Consider the following 17914-nt stretch of genomic DNA (forward strand, 5'->3'; position numbering starts at 1 on the left):
AGTCTCTAGCACAATATTTCGATTTATGGTGAATTTATGAAAAAAAAAAACATTTTCTTTACATCCGCGCGGTAACTCTTCCGAAAAAATCATACATGCGATTGTGGTAATGTTTGCACCATTTTAAATTAGCCGTTACATAAAGTTTTATATATGAAAATGTGCGCAATTTCATGTAGAATACAACTAAAAATAATTGAAGGTTGTAGCTTTTCTCATTTTTGAAATATTTGCACATAAATCATGATAAATAGAAAAAAAACCACGTTCGGTCAACTTTGACTCTACCGAAATGGTCGAAAAACGCAATTGTAAGCTAAAACTCTTACAGTCTAGTAATATTCAGTCATTTATCTTCATCTTGAAACAAATTTGAAGTCACTAGCAAAATATTTAGATTTATGGTGAATTTTAAAAAAAATCTTTCCTTCCCTCCGCGTGGCGGATTCTCTGCCACAAATCTCCGAAATGCGTACGTCCCATTCTCGGAATATTTGCTCCATTTCATATTAGGCATTTCATAGAGTTTTATATATGAAAATGTGCGCAATTTCATGTAGAATAAAACGAAAAATATTTGAAGGTTGTAGCTTTTCTTATTTCCGAAATAATTGCATATAAAATATATATATAAAAAAATTTGACATTTGGTCAACTTTAACTCTTCAGATATGGTCGAAAACTGCAATTTTAAGCTAATACTCTTACAGTATAGTAATATTCAATCATTTGTCTTCATTTTGAAAGAAATTGGAAATCTCTAGGACAATATTTAGATTTATGAATTTTTGAAAAAAAAATATTTTGTTTACGTCCGCGCGTTACGAATTCATGCATTATTTTGTGATAATATTTTCTCTGTGTTGCTTTTATCGTTTTACAATGTGTTATATACCAAAATGATTGCAATTTAGTGTACATTACAACAAAAAAAAGTAACTTGTTACCTTTAACCGTTTTGCGCATAGCGCGATTTGAATACAATTATTAATGAAATTTCATTTTTGCACTATCATATACAGTAGGGCCTCGATAATCACGGGGGATAGGGCCCAGAACCCACCGTGATAAGTAAATACCCGTGTTATCCTGATACCCCCCCCTAAAAATTGCTTTAAACTGCCTACTTTAATAATTAACCCACCCAAGACCACTATTTCAATGTTTATAACTGCCTACTTTAGTTCAAGCACCAAATATGTCTTCAACTATCACCTTAAACTAAATTCAAGACAGTTTCAAAGTTATTCTTTCCTATCTTCAATTTCCCCTTCATCAGATCAGCAAACAAAAGTATATTACCTAACAATTCCTTTCTATTTTCATGATTTGGCTGCTGCATCAAACTAAAAGTACATAGTATATCTATTTTGTGAATGAACATATTTATGATAAAAAAAACATGATTTACTGTAAAGATTACAGCACCCAACTATAATATTAATGTATAAACAGCAAAATACAGCAATATAAATCTAGTTTTGTCTTTTGTTTACGTTTAGAATCAGCTGATGGACGTTTATTACCGAAAGAATTATTTTGGAAAACAATTTAGTTGCCAAAAGAAATGAATTTATTAATGGAATTATTATTATCTTTAACTTTGTACATAATAGTTTATGGTATTATGATTCAGTAATTCATATTTCATTGAGAGAGAGAGAGAGAGAGAGAGAGAGAGAGAGAGAGAGAGAGAGAGAGAGAGCAGCTTGGGATGAGAGTAACTGTTGAATAGCTTGAGAGACCAGCTTAGGACGAGCATACTGTTACTAGCTTAGCTCGAGAAATACATAATGAAATTTGTATTTGAAATATTTTTATGGTGATAAGAAATGAAACATGGATAGTGATAAGATATTCTCTTGTATACTGTTATAATGTGATAATCATTGAGTCAACTATAAAAGTTGTATTGAAGCAGTTTCGTAAATCACAGAAAGAATAAAAGACCTTTTTGTTCTTTTCTTACGATAATAATAGATCAGTATTATAGTTTTTTCTGCAAGTGATAAAAGAAAGAAAGAAAGAGAGAGAGAGAAGCTTGGGATGAGAGTAACTGTTGAATAGCTTGAGAGACCAGCCTAGGACGAGCGTACTGTTACTAGTTTAGCTCGAGAAATACATTATGAAATTTGTATTTGAAATATTTTTATGGTGATAAGAAATGAAACATGGATAGTGATAAGATATTCTCTTGTATACTGTTATAATGTGATAATCATTGAGTCAACTATAAAAGTTGTATTGAAGCAGTTTCGTAAATCACAGAAAGAATAAAAGACCTTTTTGTTCTTTTATTACGATAATAATAGATCAGTATTATAGTTTTTTCTGCAAGTGATAAGAGAGAGAGAAAAAAAAAAATTTGCTATTTACATTCATAGTATTTGAACATTTGTAAATGAGTGTATCCTAAAAATCATTTAGTTATGAAAAGAAGAAGAAAACACAGTAATTAGTGAATCTTGCTCTATGATAAAATTCGCGATTTTGTTAATTTTCTGGGATATACGTAGTATTTGGGCTCCACAAAAAAGTAAGTGATTTATGACAGAATTTAGAGGATACTTACGTAAAAATACATCGGTAGTTTGTAGAACGGTGTAACCACTATCATATTGTGTACGAACAAGACTATTATAGGTTTGGTGACGTCAAGGTGGTCATACGTATTTTTTTCGTGAATGAATATACATTTATGATTAAAAAAAATAGTTACTGTACTGCTTAGAGTACCATACTGTAATATTAATGTAATCACATCAAACTAAAGTAATCGTTGCATGCTGTAAACATATAAAGTGTATTTTTGTCTTTTGAAAAATGCATTCCCCAAGGAATTATTCCTTGAAGAAGCTTTTTATTATGAAGATATGCCAATGATATATAAGATATGCGTTTTATTATGAATATAATTATGACAATAATACATAAGGTAAAATGGTTTTGTTACGTTTAAGCTTCGTCGCCGATCGCAAACAACAATATGATAATCTATGACAATTATCGTTTGTATGACTGCCGTGTTTGATTACGTTATACCAAAACAATAAAGAAGTTCGAATTGAAAATTAATGTTTTCCTAAATGTTATTACTACTGTAATTACAATAATACTATTAACATTTCTAAAAGGTTAAGAATGACAAAGGTGCTGTTAAGTGTAACTCAATGTTTACATTTCTGCTGGCCGCTCAACTACAAGTTGATGTCAATGATGTGGGATTATTCCATGAATAGGCTATATATTATGAAGATATGCAATAATATATAAGGTGAGAATGGTTTTATTACCTTTATTGTCAGTTAATATTTAATATCATAATGTGAATCTGTTCATGCATTTGTTGGTTATCGGAAACGGACGAGGCTTAGCCTACCAGGGATTCATACCAGTGATATAGACTGAGAAGTGGTCCAAGGAAAACCCGTGATTAACTGAATCCGTGATTGCTGATCCGTGACTAAGCGAGGCCCCACTGTATCGCATTATTTATATATGATAATGATAATTTTTTTCATTTCTGATGGTTGCATACTAAACTTCAGCCAATGACAAAAAAAGGAGCCAAAAATGAACTCTTAATCTTGAAAACTAAGCGCGCTGTGATTTTTTGAAAACAATATTTTTTCCGCTTCCGCGCTTACTCTGTAACACCTCCAGCACACGGGAGACAATTTTTTTTTACCGCTTCGGCGTTTAAGGGTTAATACAATCTCTATGATTAATACAGTAATATGATAATAATTTAAGGTAAATTTGATGCAGGATGTTACATAAGGTATACATTTGGTGTTTCTATTTCTTCCTTCTTTTATCTCTCTTGCTCTCAGCAAAAGAATTGATAGACAGACATACATAATTGCACAGTCCTCTCTTTCTCTCTTCTGTGAAGAAATATATGTATTTATGGGAGGGGAAAAAAGTGTTGCCTACAGATGTTCATTTCAATCTATTGAAATCGTAAGGAGTTATTCTCTCTCTCTCTCTCTCTCTCTCTCTCTCTCTCTCTCTCTCTCTCTCTCTCTCTCTCTCTCTCTGCTATTGGTTGTTTATATATTTCTAATGGTAAAATGTTTAAGATGACTTTAAAATGATATTAATAATACCAATTCAATGGTATATTTGATGTAGGATAATACTTTATGTAGGATAATACTTTAAGTAGACATTTGGTATTTGAACTTTCAAGATAGGCAGATATGGGTATTTTTAGAGGGGAGTTCTAACTATTCGTGTGGGTGTCTGGTACACATCTCCCGCGAATACGGGAGGAACACTGTATATGCCCCATAACCTGGTATAGATGCCAATAGTCCCTGGATCTCACAAGTTTAATTTTAATTCTACCGGTTTCCAGCTTGGCGCTAGTAAATCTTAATGTTAAGACCTCAGGTTTGTTAGTTATGAAAAATACAAATTAGTTACAAATTTGTCATTTTTATTAAAATGACCATTATTCTCAATACACAAATATTATTCGGCTTTAGCTAATGGATATCTGTTAGTGTAACAACCTAACCGGGGCAATGGGGAGTCTCTCTCTCTAATCCTTATGATGATGCTCTGTCATCCACTAACACATTAAAATTAATTGAAGAAGCAATTGTAAACCGTACCAACGTAAACAACCAAATAGAAAAATGGTTGATTGCCGACGTTATTTGCTGTCACTATAAAAGAAAAAAAATAACGGAGCAAGCAAAACTGATGTTCAGAAGTGGCAAAATCACACTTAACACTTATAGAATCAAGTACTGTGCACGTTTTAAACTCAACTTTGTCATACAAGATAAATTATCTCTAAATTACATCTCTTCTAATAGCCAAGTAAGGGCAATGAAGATATCAACAGTGCTCTGTCAGCCAAGATTTTGAGAAGGTAAACAATATAAAATGCAAATGGCATACAATGACAATGCTTATATTCTGTAATATACGTTTAACTTTTTCAATTGTTCATTTTCTCCAGAAAATGGTTAAGTTTACAGACAGTCCCCGGTTAACGACAGGGGTTCTGGTCCTTGGGACCTGTTGCTAATTGAAATACAAAAGTCTACAAGTGCCACAATCCACCTTCCGGTGCCCTAGACTTGTTAAGGATGTAACTTCCCTCTGGACTTTGCTACGACAGATATCTTAGCAATCTGATCCCTTGAACATGAACCCATGTTGACACAAAGTGAATACTACTCTTGTAAACACCTGAGGTGATGTTTTCAGTCTGGAACATAACACCGTGAATTGAAACACCTCTGCAAAACTGAATCTTAAAAACTTACAGGAAAAATGATGGATCAGAATCTGGAAGTATGCATCCTTCAAGTCTACGGTCAGCATAAAATCCCTGTCTGTGACTGCTGCTAAGACTGTCCTAGAGTTTCCATTTTGAATTTCGTCTTCCTGACGAAAAGATTTAAGGTTGACAGGTCTATCACAGTCCTCCAATCGTCACTGGCCTTTGGAACAAGGAAAATACAGGCAGAATCCTCTCGAAGGAAGCGATACTTGCTCTCTTCTCCATCATTTTTCTTACTTCCTCTTGCAAAATAAGGAGCTTCTGAGACCCAGGAGTGTAAAGAAAGGTGTGGTAGAGGGTGTTCATCAGAGGTGGAGTGAAGTCGAATGGGAATAGATAACCTACTTGAAGGACATCCACTACCCACAGCTCCACTCCGAATGAATCGCCAGGCATTCCCCCGCTGGTGGCACTGAGCAGGGGGAGGCGTTCTGAAGGGGCCATTGAGGCAGTTTCTTTCTTGGAGAAGCTGATGGAGTAGTTTTAGGGGCCAGAGTAGGTCTCTGTCTTCTTTTGAGGATTTTGTTGAATGTCTTCTTTCGTTAGTTTGATTCACCGTAGACTTATTACCCGCTAGTTGAAGTAGTCTGTCATTAGTATCAGATCGTTGCCTATCAATCGCTGCTTCTAGTTTGTCTTTAGGTAACAGATATCAAGACGAAAATATCCCCGTTGTGGAGAGAGAATAAAATCTACAACCACAGCTGGCTTAACTTGGCTACAGCTGCATCTCTTCTCATCAACAAGATATTGGCCCAAACATTAAGTGCTAAGTTGGTTAAGTATGAGATAGCTTTAGACCCAGAATGAAGCAGTCTGACAAAAGCTGATTCTACATGACTGGAGCACAGCAATTCATAGGACACCCTAACATCCTTCTTGGGTCCTAAAAGAGCTTCTATCCCAGTAGGAACAATCATGGAAGGAGTTTCAGTCCTTGAAAGGTTATTGAACTGACGAATCTGATCAATAACCTCTGCATAAGAGGAAGAAACTCCTGATCGCTACCTCTTCAGCTTCCAAAATATTCTGTTCAACTGAAGTGGAAGGTATAGGGAGATCATGACCACCAGCTCTTTTGGCTGAAGCACCAATATCATGTCTGTGGAGATCCCGACCTCTCAATCCTATGCCTGAAGCACCTACCTCACTCGATGCCCATCTATGAAAAGGTCTTGATAAATTGGCTGGTGAGGAAGATCGATGGTATCTTTCTGTGCTTCTTGACTGAGAACGAGAATGTCTATTCTCTCTCCAGTCTGTCAAGTCTCTTGAAACATTACGTCCGTTGTAAACGGAGCTTCTACAGCCGTCAGCTACAGGTGAATGACTAGCAATGGCTGTTGGAGATCTAGTCCTCAAATGCCTAGTTCAGGGGCAAACTACTACCTCACTATTCCACTGCCTACTTGTAGAATGAATGTTATCATCTATGTGAGGATCCTCCAAAACTAAAACTCATGATCTCTTGATGGAACATTCTCATCTTTTCTTCTCACCTTGAATGGACTTACAGGAGAAATAGGCACCTGCTCAGTGATCTTGGGAGTCCAATGAGAAACTGCTGCAGATTCTTGACAAATTCTTGTTGATACTCTAACTGTATCCTCTGTCACTCTCGCGTCTGAACTTGTTGAAACGTTCACACCCTCCTCTGAAGTTTCTTTGGCCATGCTACCACACGAAAAAGACAGCTGTTAACTTTCGACGTGGAGCTAGTGACTACTTGGGCTTTCCATCTTACAGGGATGTGATGGTCCCGGCTCAAAGATGAAGAAGAAATAATTCTTCTCTCGGCACAAGGATCAGCCACGAAGTCCCTGATTCTCCAACGCCTAACTGGAGCACGCACAGGAGAGACAGAACACTCTGACAAAGCTGAAGTCTTTGAGGAGGAAGTAATACAAGAAGAGGAAGCCACGTCTTTTCTTCTTACATGTCCTATTAATCTTCTCCTCTGAAGCTTGTAGCTTCTCCATACCCGTGCGCACTACCGAATCCGAAAGTGTAGTTGTATCTGTCGTCATCGGAGTTGAGAGGGCAGGCAGAATAGGCTGTGACGTCATGACAACTGCCATGTTGGATTGTGACGTCACTGAGGTTCCTGGCTGTGGTATCACTATGCTCGATGGAAAACGCAAGGAGGCCGTTGGTTCGCCTATAGGCACAGTAAAGTGAGTCCCTACGTGATGCGGGATTGGTACCATGTGGAACCCTGTAGATGTCATGGCGTTTGACCCCATGCAGGCAATTAATTCCCAGTTATTGGCAATCTGGTTTTATGCCGCATGTCTAGTGCCGAAAATTGCCGACCAACTTTTGGCGCTGAAATGTGCCGATTTCCGGTTATTGGTGCCGATACATACCTAACAGAGGCGCCATTAACTGGTTATCCTGAAAATCGCTGATTTGTGGTTATTGGCGATTTTTGCTTATCATCAGGCCATTGGAACGTAACCCCCTGTGAAACCCAGGAACTGCCTGTATAGTGTCGACCAGGGGGAGAAGGGACACCCATAGAATGAGGCACAGGAGGGAAGTGGTTAGCTATGTAGTGAGACAATAAGCCTAGCGAAGCCCACATGCCCTCCATCCTCTGCGCATCTGAGGTTGGAACATGAAACAAAGATGGTGATGGCCCCCTCCCCAAAGGGAAACAAGAAGCAAAATGAGGCAAAAATCTGCTAAAAACCCTTCCCAATGCATCCAATGACAAATCATTGGATGAAGCAGAAGGGGTATGGGAAGTTTCTAATACAGAAGGAGAAACATGATGGAACAGGCCTCTCTAGAGAAGGGACAGCATCACATGGAGGCAAAACAAAAGTAAATGAATCACAATTCCAAGATGGCATCGTCTCCTTCCTCTTGTACTGACCTTTCTCATAAAACCTTTTCCATTGTTCCACCAAGCAAGAACAACAAACAGAACAGGGATTGGTAATAGTACATACGTTCTCTCTGCATTTACTAAACATTGGATTAAGACCCATATACACCGATGTTCAGAATTGCAAACAAGGGAATCTGCTGATACCAGGGCCCTCCTTTACTTCTTACCATATCCAGAAGAAATTTTCTCATGGTGGGATAAAGGTACCCATAATATCCAGTCACACGATACAATCACCAGCAAATTCACGCACTGAAACCCAGAATGAAATAAAGAGCGGGTAAACTGACTGGCTTTAAAGAGGAAGAAGAAACATGCCCTATCCTAAAGGTGGTAAAACAGTAACTGGCATGGCCACAGGTTGCTAAGGGCTATGTGGGTGGTCCCACATAACTCGTGACCAAGCACAGATGCCAAGAATCTCTTGCATACACAATTTTGTTAACTAACAGTTTCCAGCTAGTACTAGAAGATTTATCCTAGTGTTAAGACTGAGGGTTTCTTTCATATAGTAACAACTATGTACTTATCGGTAATAACATTCCCTTTATAATTACTGTAATTTTGAATTGCAGCACATTAAAAAATTTAAAATTTCATTTACCATGACATAAAGAACTAAAATTCTGACCTATGACGCTAACAGCCATAGCATGTCTTAAAGTACAAAGAAATAATTTCTTGTTAATATACCACCATTCTCTTCCACTTGATAAGTTTCCCAACAACTTGCTAGACTATGCAAGTATGTATGTATCAGTATGTATATACAGAAATGATAGCATGTAGCATGTGACTACATGCTATTTTCATTATCAAGCTTTATAACATCCAGTTACCGCATTCCATCTTTTTATAATGGTTCCCTAGAATTTAAGTCTTTGGTTATATTTACATGAAAACAGTAATAACACTATGTCATTGCTCTGCCTCTGGTTTCAATGGGCAACATGAGAGCTGCTGTTATAGCTAATATAGCTACAATGCCATATGTTGCTGTTGCTAAATGAACTGATGTGCGTGTCAAGACCTGTGCAACAAGGGGAGTCAACATAGCCCCAAAGCGAGCCATTCCAGAGCACGTTCCCACACCAACAGCTCGTAGTGATGTTGGATAAACCTGAAAATAATCCATTTGTAATTTAAAATCATATAATGAAATCTGAATTATGCACCAGTTATCTGCCAATATAAGTTCACATTCCTATTTCAGAAATTCTCAATCTTTATTGTAACCTTGGTCAATATCAGGTTTACAAAATGTTATACACTTGAAAATAACATGAACATGGACCACTTGGTTATTTCTAGCTTTCTGTATTCATATTTCATATCGATGTCTTGTATGAAAATTTCTTTGACTGCTGGAAATTATTTTATTATCACATGGAATAATACAAAGCAACGGCATCTTACCTCTGGAGTGTAGACATATGCAGCTTGGAACACACCTGAAATGATTCCTCGAGCTACGAACAGAATGAAGGTCAACCAGGTACGGCTGTAAGTTTAAAAATACTCTTACAGCATACAACAAAGCATAGGTACTCTATTATTAGATTAATAAATGTTTCATACACCATACAAACAAAATGAATGTGTTTATATAAAAAAGCTACACTACTCAAAACTACTAAAACTTAATACTACCCATTACAGTTTAAAAAGCTCAATAATTTTGACATTAGAATATCACACAGTAACACGTAACATCTAAAAAGTCACAATTTTCAGTTTCATAAAACAAGTCCTCTTTCATTTTTTGTTTTGATGAATTTAGCTATTTTTAGTTCTGTCAGGAAATATAAACAGTTCTTGAAATTCCACCTGTAATGCTTACATGCTCTTATTAACTGACGCCTTATCACTGAACATGGTGGATTAACCCTCTTACGCCAAAGGGGTATAATAAAAATCGTCTCCTGTATGCCAAGGGGGTCTCGGAGTGAGCGCCGAAGCAGAAAAAATATTTTTTTCAAAAAATCACAGCGCGCTTAGTTTTCAAGATTAAGAGTTCATTTTTGGCTCCTTTTTTTGTCATTGCCTGAAGTTTAGTATGCAACCATCAGAAATGAAAAAAATATAATTATCATATATAAATAATGCGATATATGACAGCGCAAAAACAAAATTTCATATATAATTGTATTCAAATCGCACTGTGAGCAAAACGGTTAAATCTAATGAGTTAATTTTTTTTGCTGTATTGTACACTAAATTGTGATCATTTTGGTATATAACACATTGTAAAACGATCAAAGCAACACAGAGAAAATATTATCACAAAATGATGCATGAATTCGTAACGCGAGGACGTAAAAAAATGTTTTTTTCAAAAATTCACCATAAATCTAAATATTGTTCTAGAGACTTCCTGTTTGTTGCAAAATTAAGATAAATGATTGAATATTACTATACTGTAAGAGTTTTAGCTTACAATTGCAGTTTTTGACCATTTCGGACGAGTTAAAGTTGACCGAATGTCGAATTTGTTTATATTTTATTTTATATGCAAATATTTCAAAAATGAGAAAAGCTACAACCTTCAATTATTTTTAATTGTATTCTATATAAAATTGCGGACATTTTGATATATAAAACTCTATGAAACGCCTAATATGAAATGGAGCAAATATAATGAGAATGCGACGTACGCATTTCGGAGATTTGCGGCGGAGAATCCTCGCGCGGAGGGAAAGTTTTTTTTTTTTTTTAATTCACCATAAATCTAAATATTGTGCTAGAGACTTTGAATTTGTTTCAAAATGAAGATAAATAATTGAATATTACTAGACTGTAAGAGTTTTAGCTTACAATTGCGTTTTTCGACTATTTGGGTAGAGTCAAAGTTGACGGAACGTGGTTTTTTTTCTATTTATCTTGATTTATATGCAAATATTTTGAAAATGAGAAAAGCTACAACCTTCAATTATCTTTTGTTGTATTCTACATGAAATTGCACACATTTTCATATATAAAACTTTACGGCTAATTTAAAATGGTGCAAACATTACGTCAATCGCATAAAAAAATGTCTGATTTTTTCGGAAGTTACTGCGCGGACGTAAGGAAAATCTTTAAAAAATTCACCATAAATCGAAATATTGTGCTAGAGACTTCCAATTTGTTGCAAAATAAAGGTAAATGATTGAATATTACTAGAATATAAGAGTTTTAGCTTACAATTGTGTTTTTCGACCATTTCGGTAGAGTCAAAGTTGACTGAAGGTTGAAATTTTGGCACTTATCGTTATTTATATGAAAATATTTCAAAACTGATAAAAGCTACTACCATGGGTTGTTTTTAGTTGTATTGTGCATGAAATTGCGCACATTTCCATATATAAAATTTTATGTAACGGCAAATTTAAAATGGTGTAAAAACATTACGACAATCGCACAAAAAAATTTATCGCAAGAGTTACCGCGCGGACGTAAGGAAAAAGTTTTTTTTAATAAATTCACGATAAATCGAAATATTGTACTAGAGACGTCGAATTTGTTGCAAAATGAAGTTAAATGATTGAATATTACAAGAATATAAGAGTTTTAGCTTACAATTGCGTTTTTCAACCATTTCGGTAGAGTCAAAGTTGACCAAAGGTTAAAATTTTGGCACTTATTGTTATTTATATGAAAATATTTCAAAACTGATAAAAGCTACAATCATGAGTATTTTTTGTTGTATTCTACATAAAAATGTGCACATTTTCATATATTATACTCCATGTAACGGCTAATTTAAAGTGGTGCAAAAATTATGTCAAAGTGACAAAATAATTTCTGAGATGTGTCACTGATACTTTTTAGTGCGATAAGAAAGAAATTCGCGCTTGCGTGCCTGCGTAACAATTGTAAACAAAACAACGCCTTGATCCGTGAGCTCCCAGCATCCCCCAAGGTGCGTGATTCAAAAGTTTTCGGCTGGTAGGCCTATAAGTATTTTTCCGTGAATTTTTAAAAAAACTTTTTTATGTCGACGTTTAATACGTCCAATCGGCACCCGGGAGACAATTTATCTCGACGTTTAACACGTTCAATCGGAGTATGAGGGATAAATTATGAAGAAATGAAGTAAACAAATAGTAATAAATGGGACGCTCAAACTACGGTACCATATATTTCTGCATACAAGACGACCTTTAAATCCTAAAATTCGACAGTCTTATACTACCATTCTAAAATTCAAACCATGGATTCTGTGTGATGTTTATACGTAGGCTAGACTTGGCCTCGGTACGATAACCACTGACATACATGAAAAGATTCACATTATGATACAAACTGATAATAAAGATAGTAAAACCATTATTACCTTACATATTATTGGCATATTTGAGAAATAATTCCATATCAATGAAATCAGCTTTTATGTATGCAACCCCAGTTGAGAAAATGTAAACATCAAGTTATAGTTACGCATACAGGAACACTTATCTTTTGGTAACCTTTCAGAAATTTTAATGATAGTATACTTTGGTGGTAATAACATTTAGGATTACGTAATGTTCATTTTTCGTTAGAATTCATTATAATTTTGGTGAAATAACACAATTTTGGATTACATACAACCATTTACAACAATTTAGTCATATGAACAATACAGTGGACCCCCTATATTCGCGTTCTCCAGATTTCTCTCAGGAACGTTTCCCCGCATTATTCACGGAAAATTCGCACATTCGCAGTATTTTTCAATGAGAAATATCCACAAATTCCTGGTTTTTTTTTGATAAATTTCATCATAAAATGCACCTTTGGTGATAAAACTATTAAAAAAGCCAAGTATGAACATTTTTAGTGGTTTTTTCTTGAGTTTTAACTAACAAAATAGGCTGTTTTTAGCATTTTTATAGGGGTTCCAAACATTGGCGGGTTTTAACTATTCACGGGGGGGTCTGGTACGCATCCCCTGCGAATACGGGGGGACCACTGTAATTATACATGAAAATTATTGTACATTAGACTAACCTCTTTGCCTTCATCTCTTTATCCCATCTAGTTAAGTTAAAAAAATAAAAGAGAATGATAAAAGTATTGTTAGTAACGCTAAACTTGTTGGGTAAATGGGTGTAACCATAAACAACCAAATGAAAAACAGCTGTTTGCTATGGACAACTGAATCCGATAACAATAGCTGTTTTGCTTGCATTTAAACCAGTGTACGATTAGTAAATAATCACCGTACTTATGTTACAAATGACATTAGGTGATATATTTATAGAGTAAAGTAGTACTGTATACTCTTATTCGCTATGGAGAAAAGATCAGTAAGGAAATATATTGCTAAATTTAGGCTGCAAAATGTAGTTGAAGTTGAGAAAACAATGTTCAAGTTTCTAATGAATATAAATTATTGTGTATCAGCAACATGGATGAAAATTCCCCTAAACCTTGTTGTGCCATCAAACTCAACTATAATAAAATTGGAGAGAAAAATATCTTAATTAAAACTACTGGGCATGAAAGAACGTATGTAACAGTTGTTTTAATGTGAATGGCAGATGGGACAAAACTTCCCCCATGGTTATCTTTAAATGGAAATTGATGCCTAAACAAAAATTCTTGAGCACAACACAATGAAATAATGAAAACACAAACAATGCATGGTACATGATTGCTATGTTTGAATTTTATAAAACAATAGTAACATGAATACATATAATATTACTGGATACAGTGAAGTAAAGCATAACTTTTTTAAAGATACCTGGAAAAGATGCATACTCTATGTTTGTATTTTATATTACAATATGTGAATATTACATACACTAATTTTATATCTCATATATGATACAGCCTCCTTGAAATTAGCTTAAAAATGGCAATTTGTCAAAAATTGCATTTTTCCTAACTATACAAACCTGAGGTCCTTTACAATAGGAAGGTAACTAGCGGCAGCTGGAACGGTTTTAAGCTTCGAACAAGGGAGTTCAGTAGTTAACTGCTTGTCCGACAGTGCGCGCACGCACGACTGGGAGGTGAAGGACCACTTTGCTTTAGGCCCAGGAAAACGCAGAGTGAGGGGTGGCATGAGGTGGGACTATGTGAAAAGGACCTCAGGTTTGTATAGTTAGGAAAAATGCAATTTTCGACAAATTGCCATTTGTTCCGATACGAATACAAACCATTGGTCCTTTACAATAGGAAGACTCACTTCTTGGTGGGAGGTATCTGAGTCTTTGTGAACAGACTAGTGTTCCCCCAACCTTGGATTCCCTCCCTGGTCGTAAGAGCAGAGGGAGGGATCCTAGCCTCTGCCCCATGATCGGGGTATGTACCGCAGGATCAGTGGTCAGACCTCTGGACCCAAGTAATAAGAGGGAGGCAAGCGTACCTCTTAAAACTAGCAAGCAAGAACTTGTTCCTATTGCTAGAGGCAATATGAAGTCATGGGTTGTCTCTTGTTGGCTTCCACTTCCCCCCCCCGTTGGGGAAGTGGTGGATAATCGCTCCTATCCCTACTGGAAGGGATAGTATGGGGGCTCGGTTGAGTAGCTTACCTGCATCGCCTCCTGATCCAGCATAGTAACTACCGCGTCCCTCTGCCCACAGGTAGAGGGAGAGAAAAAGATGGGGAAGAGAAGGCCAGTCACATTCTCATTCACCTATCCCTTCATGCAGTCACACAAGGATGCGATGCTGTTCTATCCGCTCGGGTGCTGGGTAAGCTACACAACGTGTTGAACAGCCACCACAGGTCCTAAGGAAAAGTGTCCAAGGATCTGTGGGCTATATCCTGAAGGTAGAAGGAGGTGTAGGTGGTCTGGTTGGACCAGACCCCTGCCTTCAGTACCTGCGCCACGGAGAAGTTCTTGCGGAACGCAAGGGAAGGACCAATATCTCTGACTTCGTGGGCTCTCGGACGAAGGGTACGGATGTCGTCACTACCATCAGCTTCGTACGCCCTCCTGATCAACCTCACGCAGCCAGAAAGAAAGAGTGTTACTGTATGCTTCTTTCTTGGTCATCCCGGTGTTAACGAAGAGGCGTCGACACTCAGGATTGGGGAGCCGAGTTCTCTTCAGATAGCGACGTACAGTGTTCCCCCGTATTCGCGTTCTCCGGATTTGCGGACTCACACATTCGCAGATTTTTCTTTGGAACCTATCTAGAAATTATTCGCGGACGGACTTGCCCATTCGCGGAATTTTCCGACGAAAATAATCACTAATTAGTGTATTTTGATGTTTATTTTCATGACTAAATACGTTTTTATGATACAAAAATGATTTACTAATTTTCTAATATTAATTTTGATTAATACTGTATTAGTAAGTTTAATAAGTTTAAATGATATCACATAATAAAAATAATAATTCTCTCTCTCTCTCTCTCTCTCTACTACAAAGATGTATGTTTTTTTGTATGATAAATAAATGATTTACTATTTTCAAATATTAATATTAATTTATACAGCAATAATATCAATTCATTAAAGAAAATACCATAGTGAATTAGTAAGATTTTAGCTTATAAATTTAAAAAATTATGGAAGAATGAAGGAAATCCCAGTCAGATTCTTTCTCTAACTCCAGGTACTAAAACTCAGATATGAGTATCAAGTTAAGTGACCGGAGGGGGAAGGAGCTGATTTGTTGCTGCCATCAAGTGCTCATGAAATTTCCACCCCCCCCCTCTCCTCTCTCTCTCTCTCTCTCTCTTTTACTGAGATGAGAGATTTTTATGGTACATATATGCGTAATATGTTTATTAATATTTTCAAATAATTAATAATAATAATACTAATAATAATCAATAATAATAAGAATAAATAAGAAAACTGTTAATTACAAAAATCATATGTGAAAGTAATTTTTTACAAATACTACGATAATCTCCTCTCTCTCTCTTGTCTCATCTCTCTCTCTCCTCTCTCTCTGTCTCCCTCTCTCTCTCTCCACTCTCTCTCTCTCTCTCTATCTTAAAGCGATGTATGTTGTTTGGATGATGATTTACTAATTTTCAAATATCAATATTAATGTAAACAGCAATAATATAAATTCATTAAAGAAAATACTAAAGTGAATTAGCAAGATTTTAGTTTATAAATAAAAAGAATTAGTTAAGAATAAAAGAAAATGCATTAAACCCCAGCTTGGTTGGCTGGGTGGGTTCCAACTGTCAAATCCAGTGTTTGCCATCTACGGATCATTGAAATTCTCTCTCTCTTTCTCTTTTGCTGATATGAGATAATTTCTATGTACATGTGTATGTTTATTAATATTTTCGCATAATAATAATAACAATAATAATATAACTAATCTCAAAATTCACATGTGATAGTATTTTAAAGAAGTACAATAATCTATCCATTTCACTCTTTTAAAAACTAAGGACAACCCTCTCTCTCTCTCTCTCTCTCTCTCTCTCTCTCTCTCTCTCTCTCGTAACCTTTTCTTCTCCTTCCCTCTTCTCATCTTCCTCTCGTTATCTCTCTCTATCTCTCCTCCTCTCTCACGTAGTATTTGTTTTGTAGTGTAAATAAATTATTTACCTTATAACTAATTTTCAAACTATTAATAAGATTAATAAAAATAGCGATTCCCAGTCTTTTATCCACTTGGAGGAACATGGGCGGGGGAGTAAATGAGTTTGATATACGGAAATTGGTTGGGGAGGGGAGGAAGCGGAGTCCTAGGAAATTATTCGCTACTCTCTCTCTCTCTCTCTTCATCTTCTCTCTTCTCTCCTTCTTCTCTCTCTCTCTCTCATCGTCCCTTAATTATTCTTTCTTCTCGTCTCAGAAATAATTCATAATTTCACTCTTGAGGGTCAAATATATGTGTTGCCATTCATTGGTCTCTCTCTCTCTCTCTCTCATCTCTCTCTCTCTCTCTCTCTCTCTCTCCTCTCTCTCTCTCTCTCTGTTATTTGCTGTAAGTATATATTTTTAATGGTAAAATGTTTAAGATGACTTTAAAATGATATTAATATATAACCTCAAAGATTAATGCAGTAATAGGTTAGTAATTTTAGGTATATTTGAAGTAGGATGTTATTAAAGGTATACATTTGGCATCTGAACTTTCAAGATAGGCAGTTATAAGCATTTTTAGTGGTGGTTTTAACTATTCGCGGGGGTGTCTGGTACACATCCCCCACGAATACGGGGGGAACACTGTAGCGCCCTCACAGGACAAAGCAGCATCTCATCCGCATCGATGTCGGTGAAGTCCATTAGGGAGGGGATTGTGAAAGACTCGAACCAATCGGCAGGGACCGAAGGATTCTGAGTCTTCGCTACGAAGTTCGGTACGAAATCGAGCGTCACAGATCCCCATCCCCTGGATGCTTGACGTCGAAGGAAAAGCCATGCAGTTTTCCTACTCGGAGGGAAAGAAGGGAATCGTCGCGATGACCTATCCCTCTTCTGTCCGACATATTCTTCGGAGTGATGTCCAGTACCCATACTGGTCTATCCGTCTGCAGCGAAGTGTCTCGCGTTCTTGTATCCCATTGCAGCGAAGTCTCTCGCGGTCTCGTACCCCACTGCGGCGAAGTCTCTCGCCGTCTCGTACCCCACTGTGGCGAAGTCTCTCCGTCTCCGCGGTGGATAGGACACCAACGCTCCATGGTGGGTGTCGATGGTATGGGTACTGGAACAAGCTAGTAAGACGAAGTAATGATTGATCTGGAACAACCGAACTAAGTCCACAGCATAGCTCGTAACGGTCTTGGACGCTTCGACAGCTGCCGACTGACTGCGTTCGGTTGTGTGA

The 17914-nt window shown here is 36.5% G+C and overlaps 1 protein-coding gene across 1 annotated transcript in view; it reads right to left on the reverse strand.

Moving 5' to 3' along the window:
* Window positions 1-1656: 1656 nt before the first annotated feature.
* LOC135202373 (synaptic vesicle 2-related protein-like) overlaps window positions 1657-17914 on the reverse strand; it is a 28283-nt gene continuing 12025 nt past the window's right edge. The window contains exons 4-5 of the mRNA XM_064231735.1: window positions 9609-9693; window positions 1657-9312 (exon numbers count right to left, since the gene is read on the reverse strand). Of these exons, the coding sequence (XP_064087805.1) occupies window positions 9106-9312; window positions 9609-9693 (292 nt within the window). The 3' untranslated portion in view covers window positions 1657-9105. The remainder of the gene's footprint in view (window positions 9313-9608; window positions 9694-17914) is intronic.

This window comes from Macrobrachium nipponense, chromosome 30 (genome assembly GCF_015104395.2).
Source record: "Macrobrachium nipponense isolate FS-2020 chromosome 30, ASM1510439v2, whole genome shotgun sequence".
In the NCBI taxonomy this organism is placed as follows: domain Eukaryota; kingdom Metazoa; phylum Arthropoda; class Malacostraca; order Decapoda; family Palaemonidae; genus Macrobrachium; species Macrobrachium nipponense.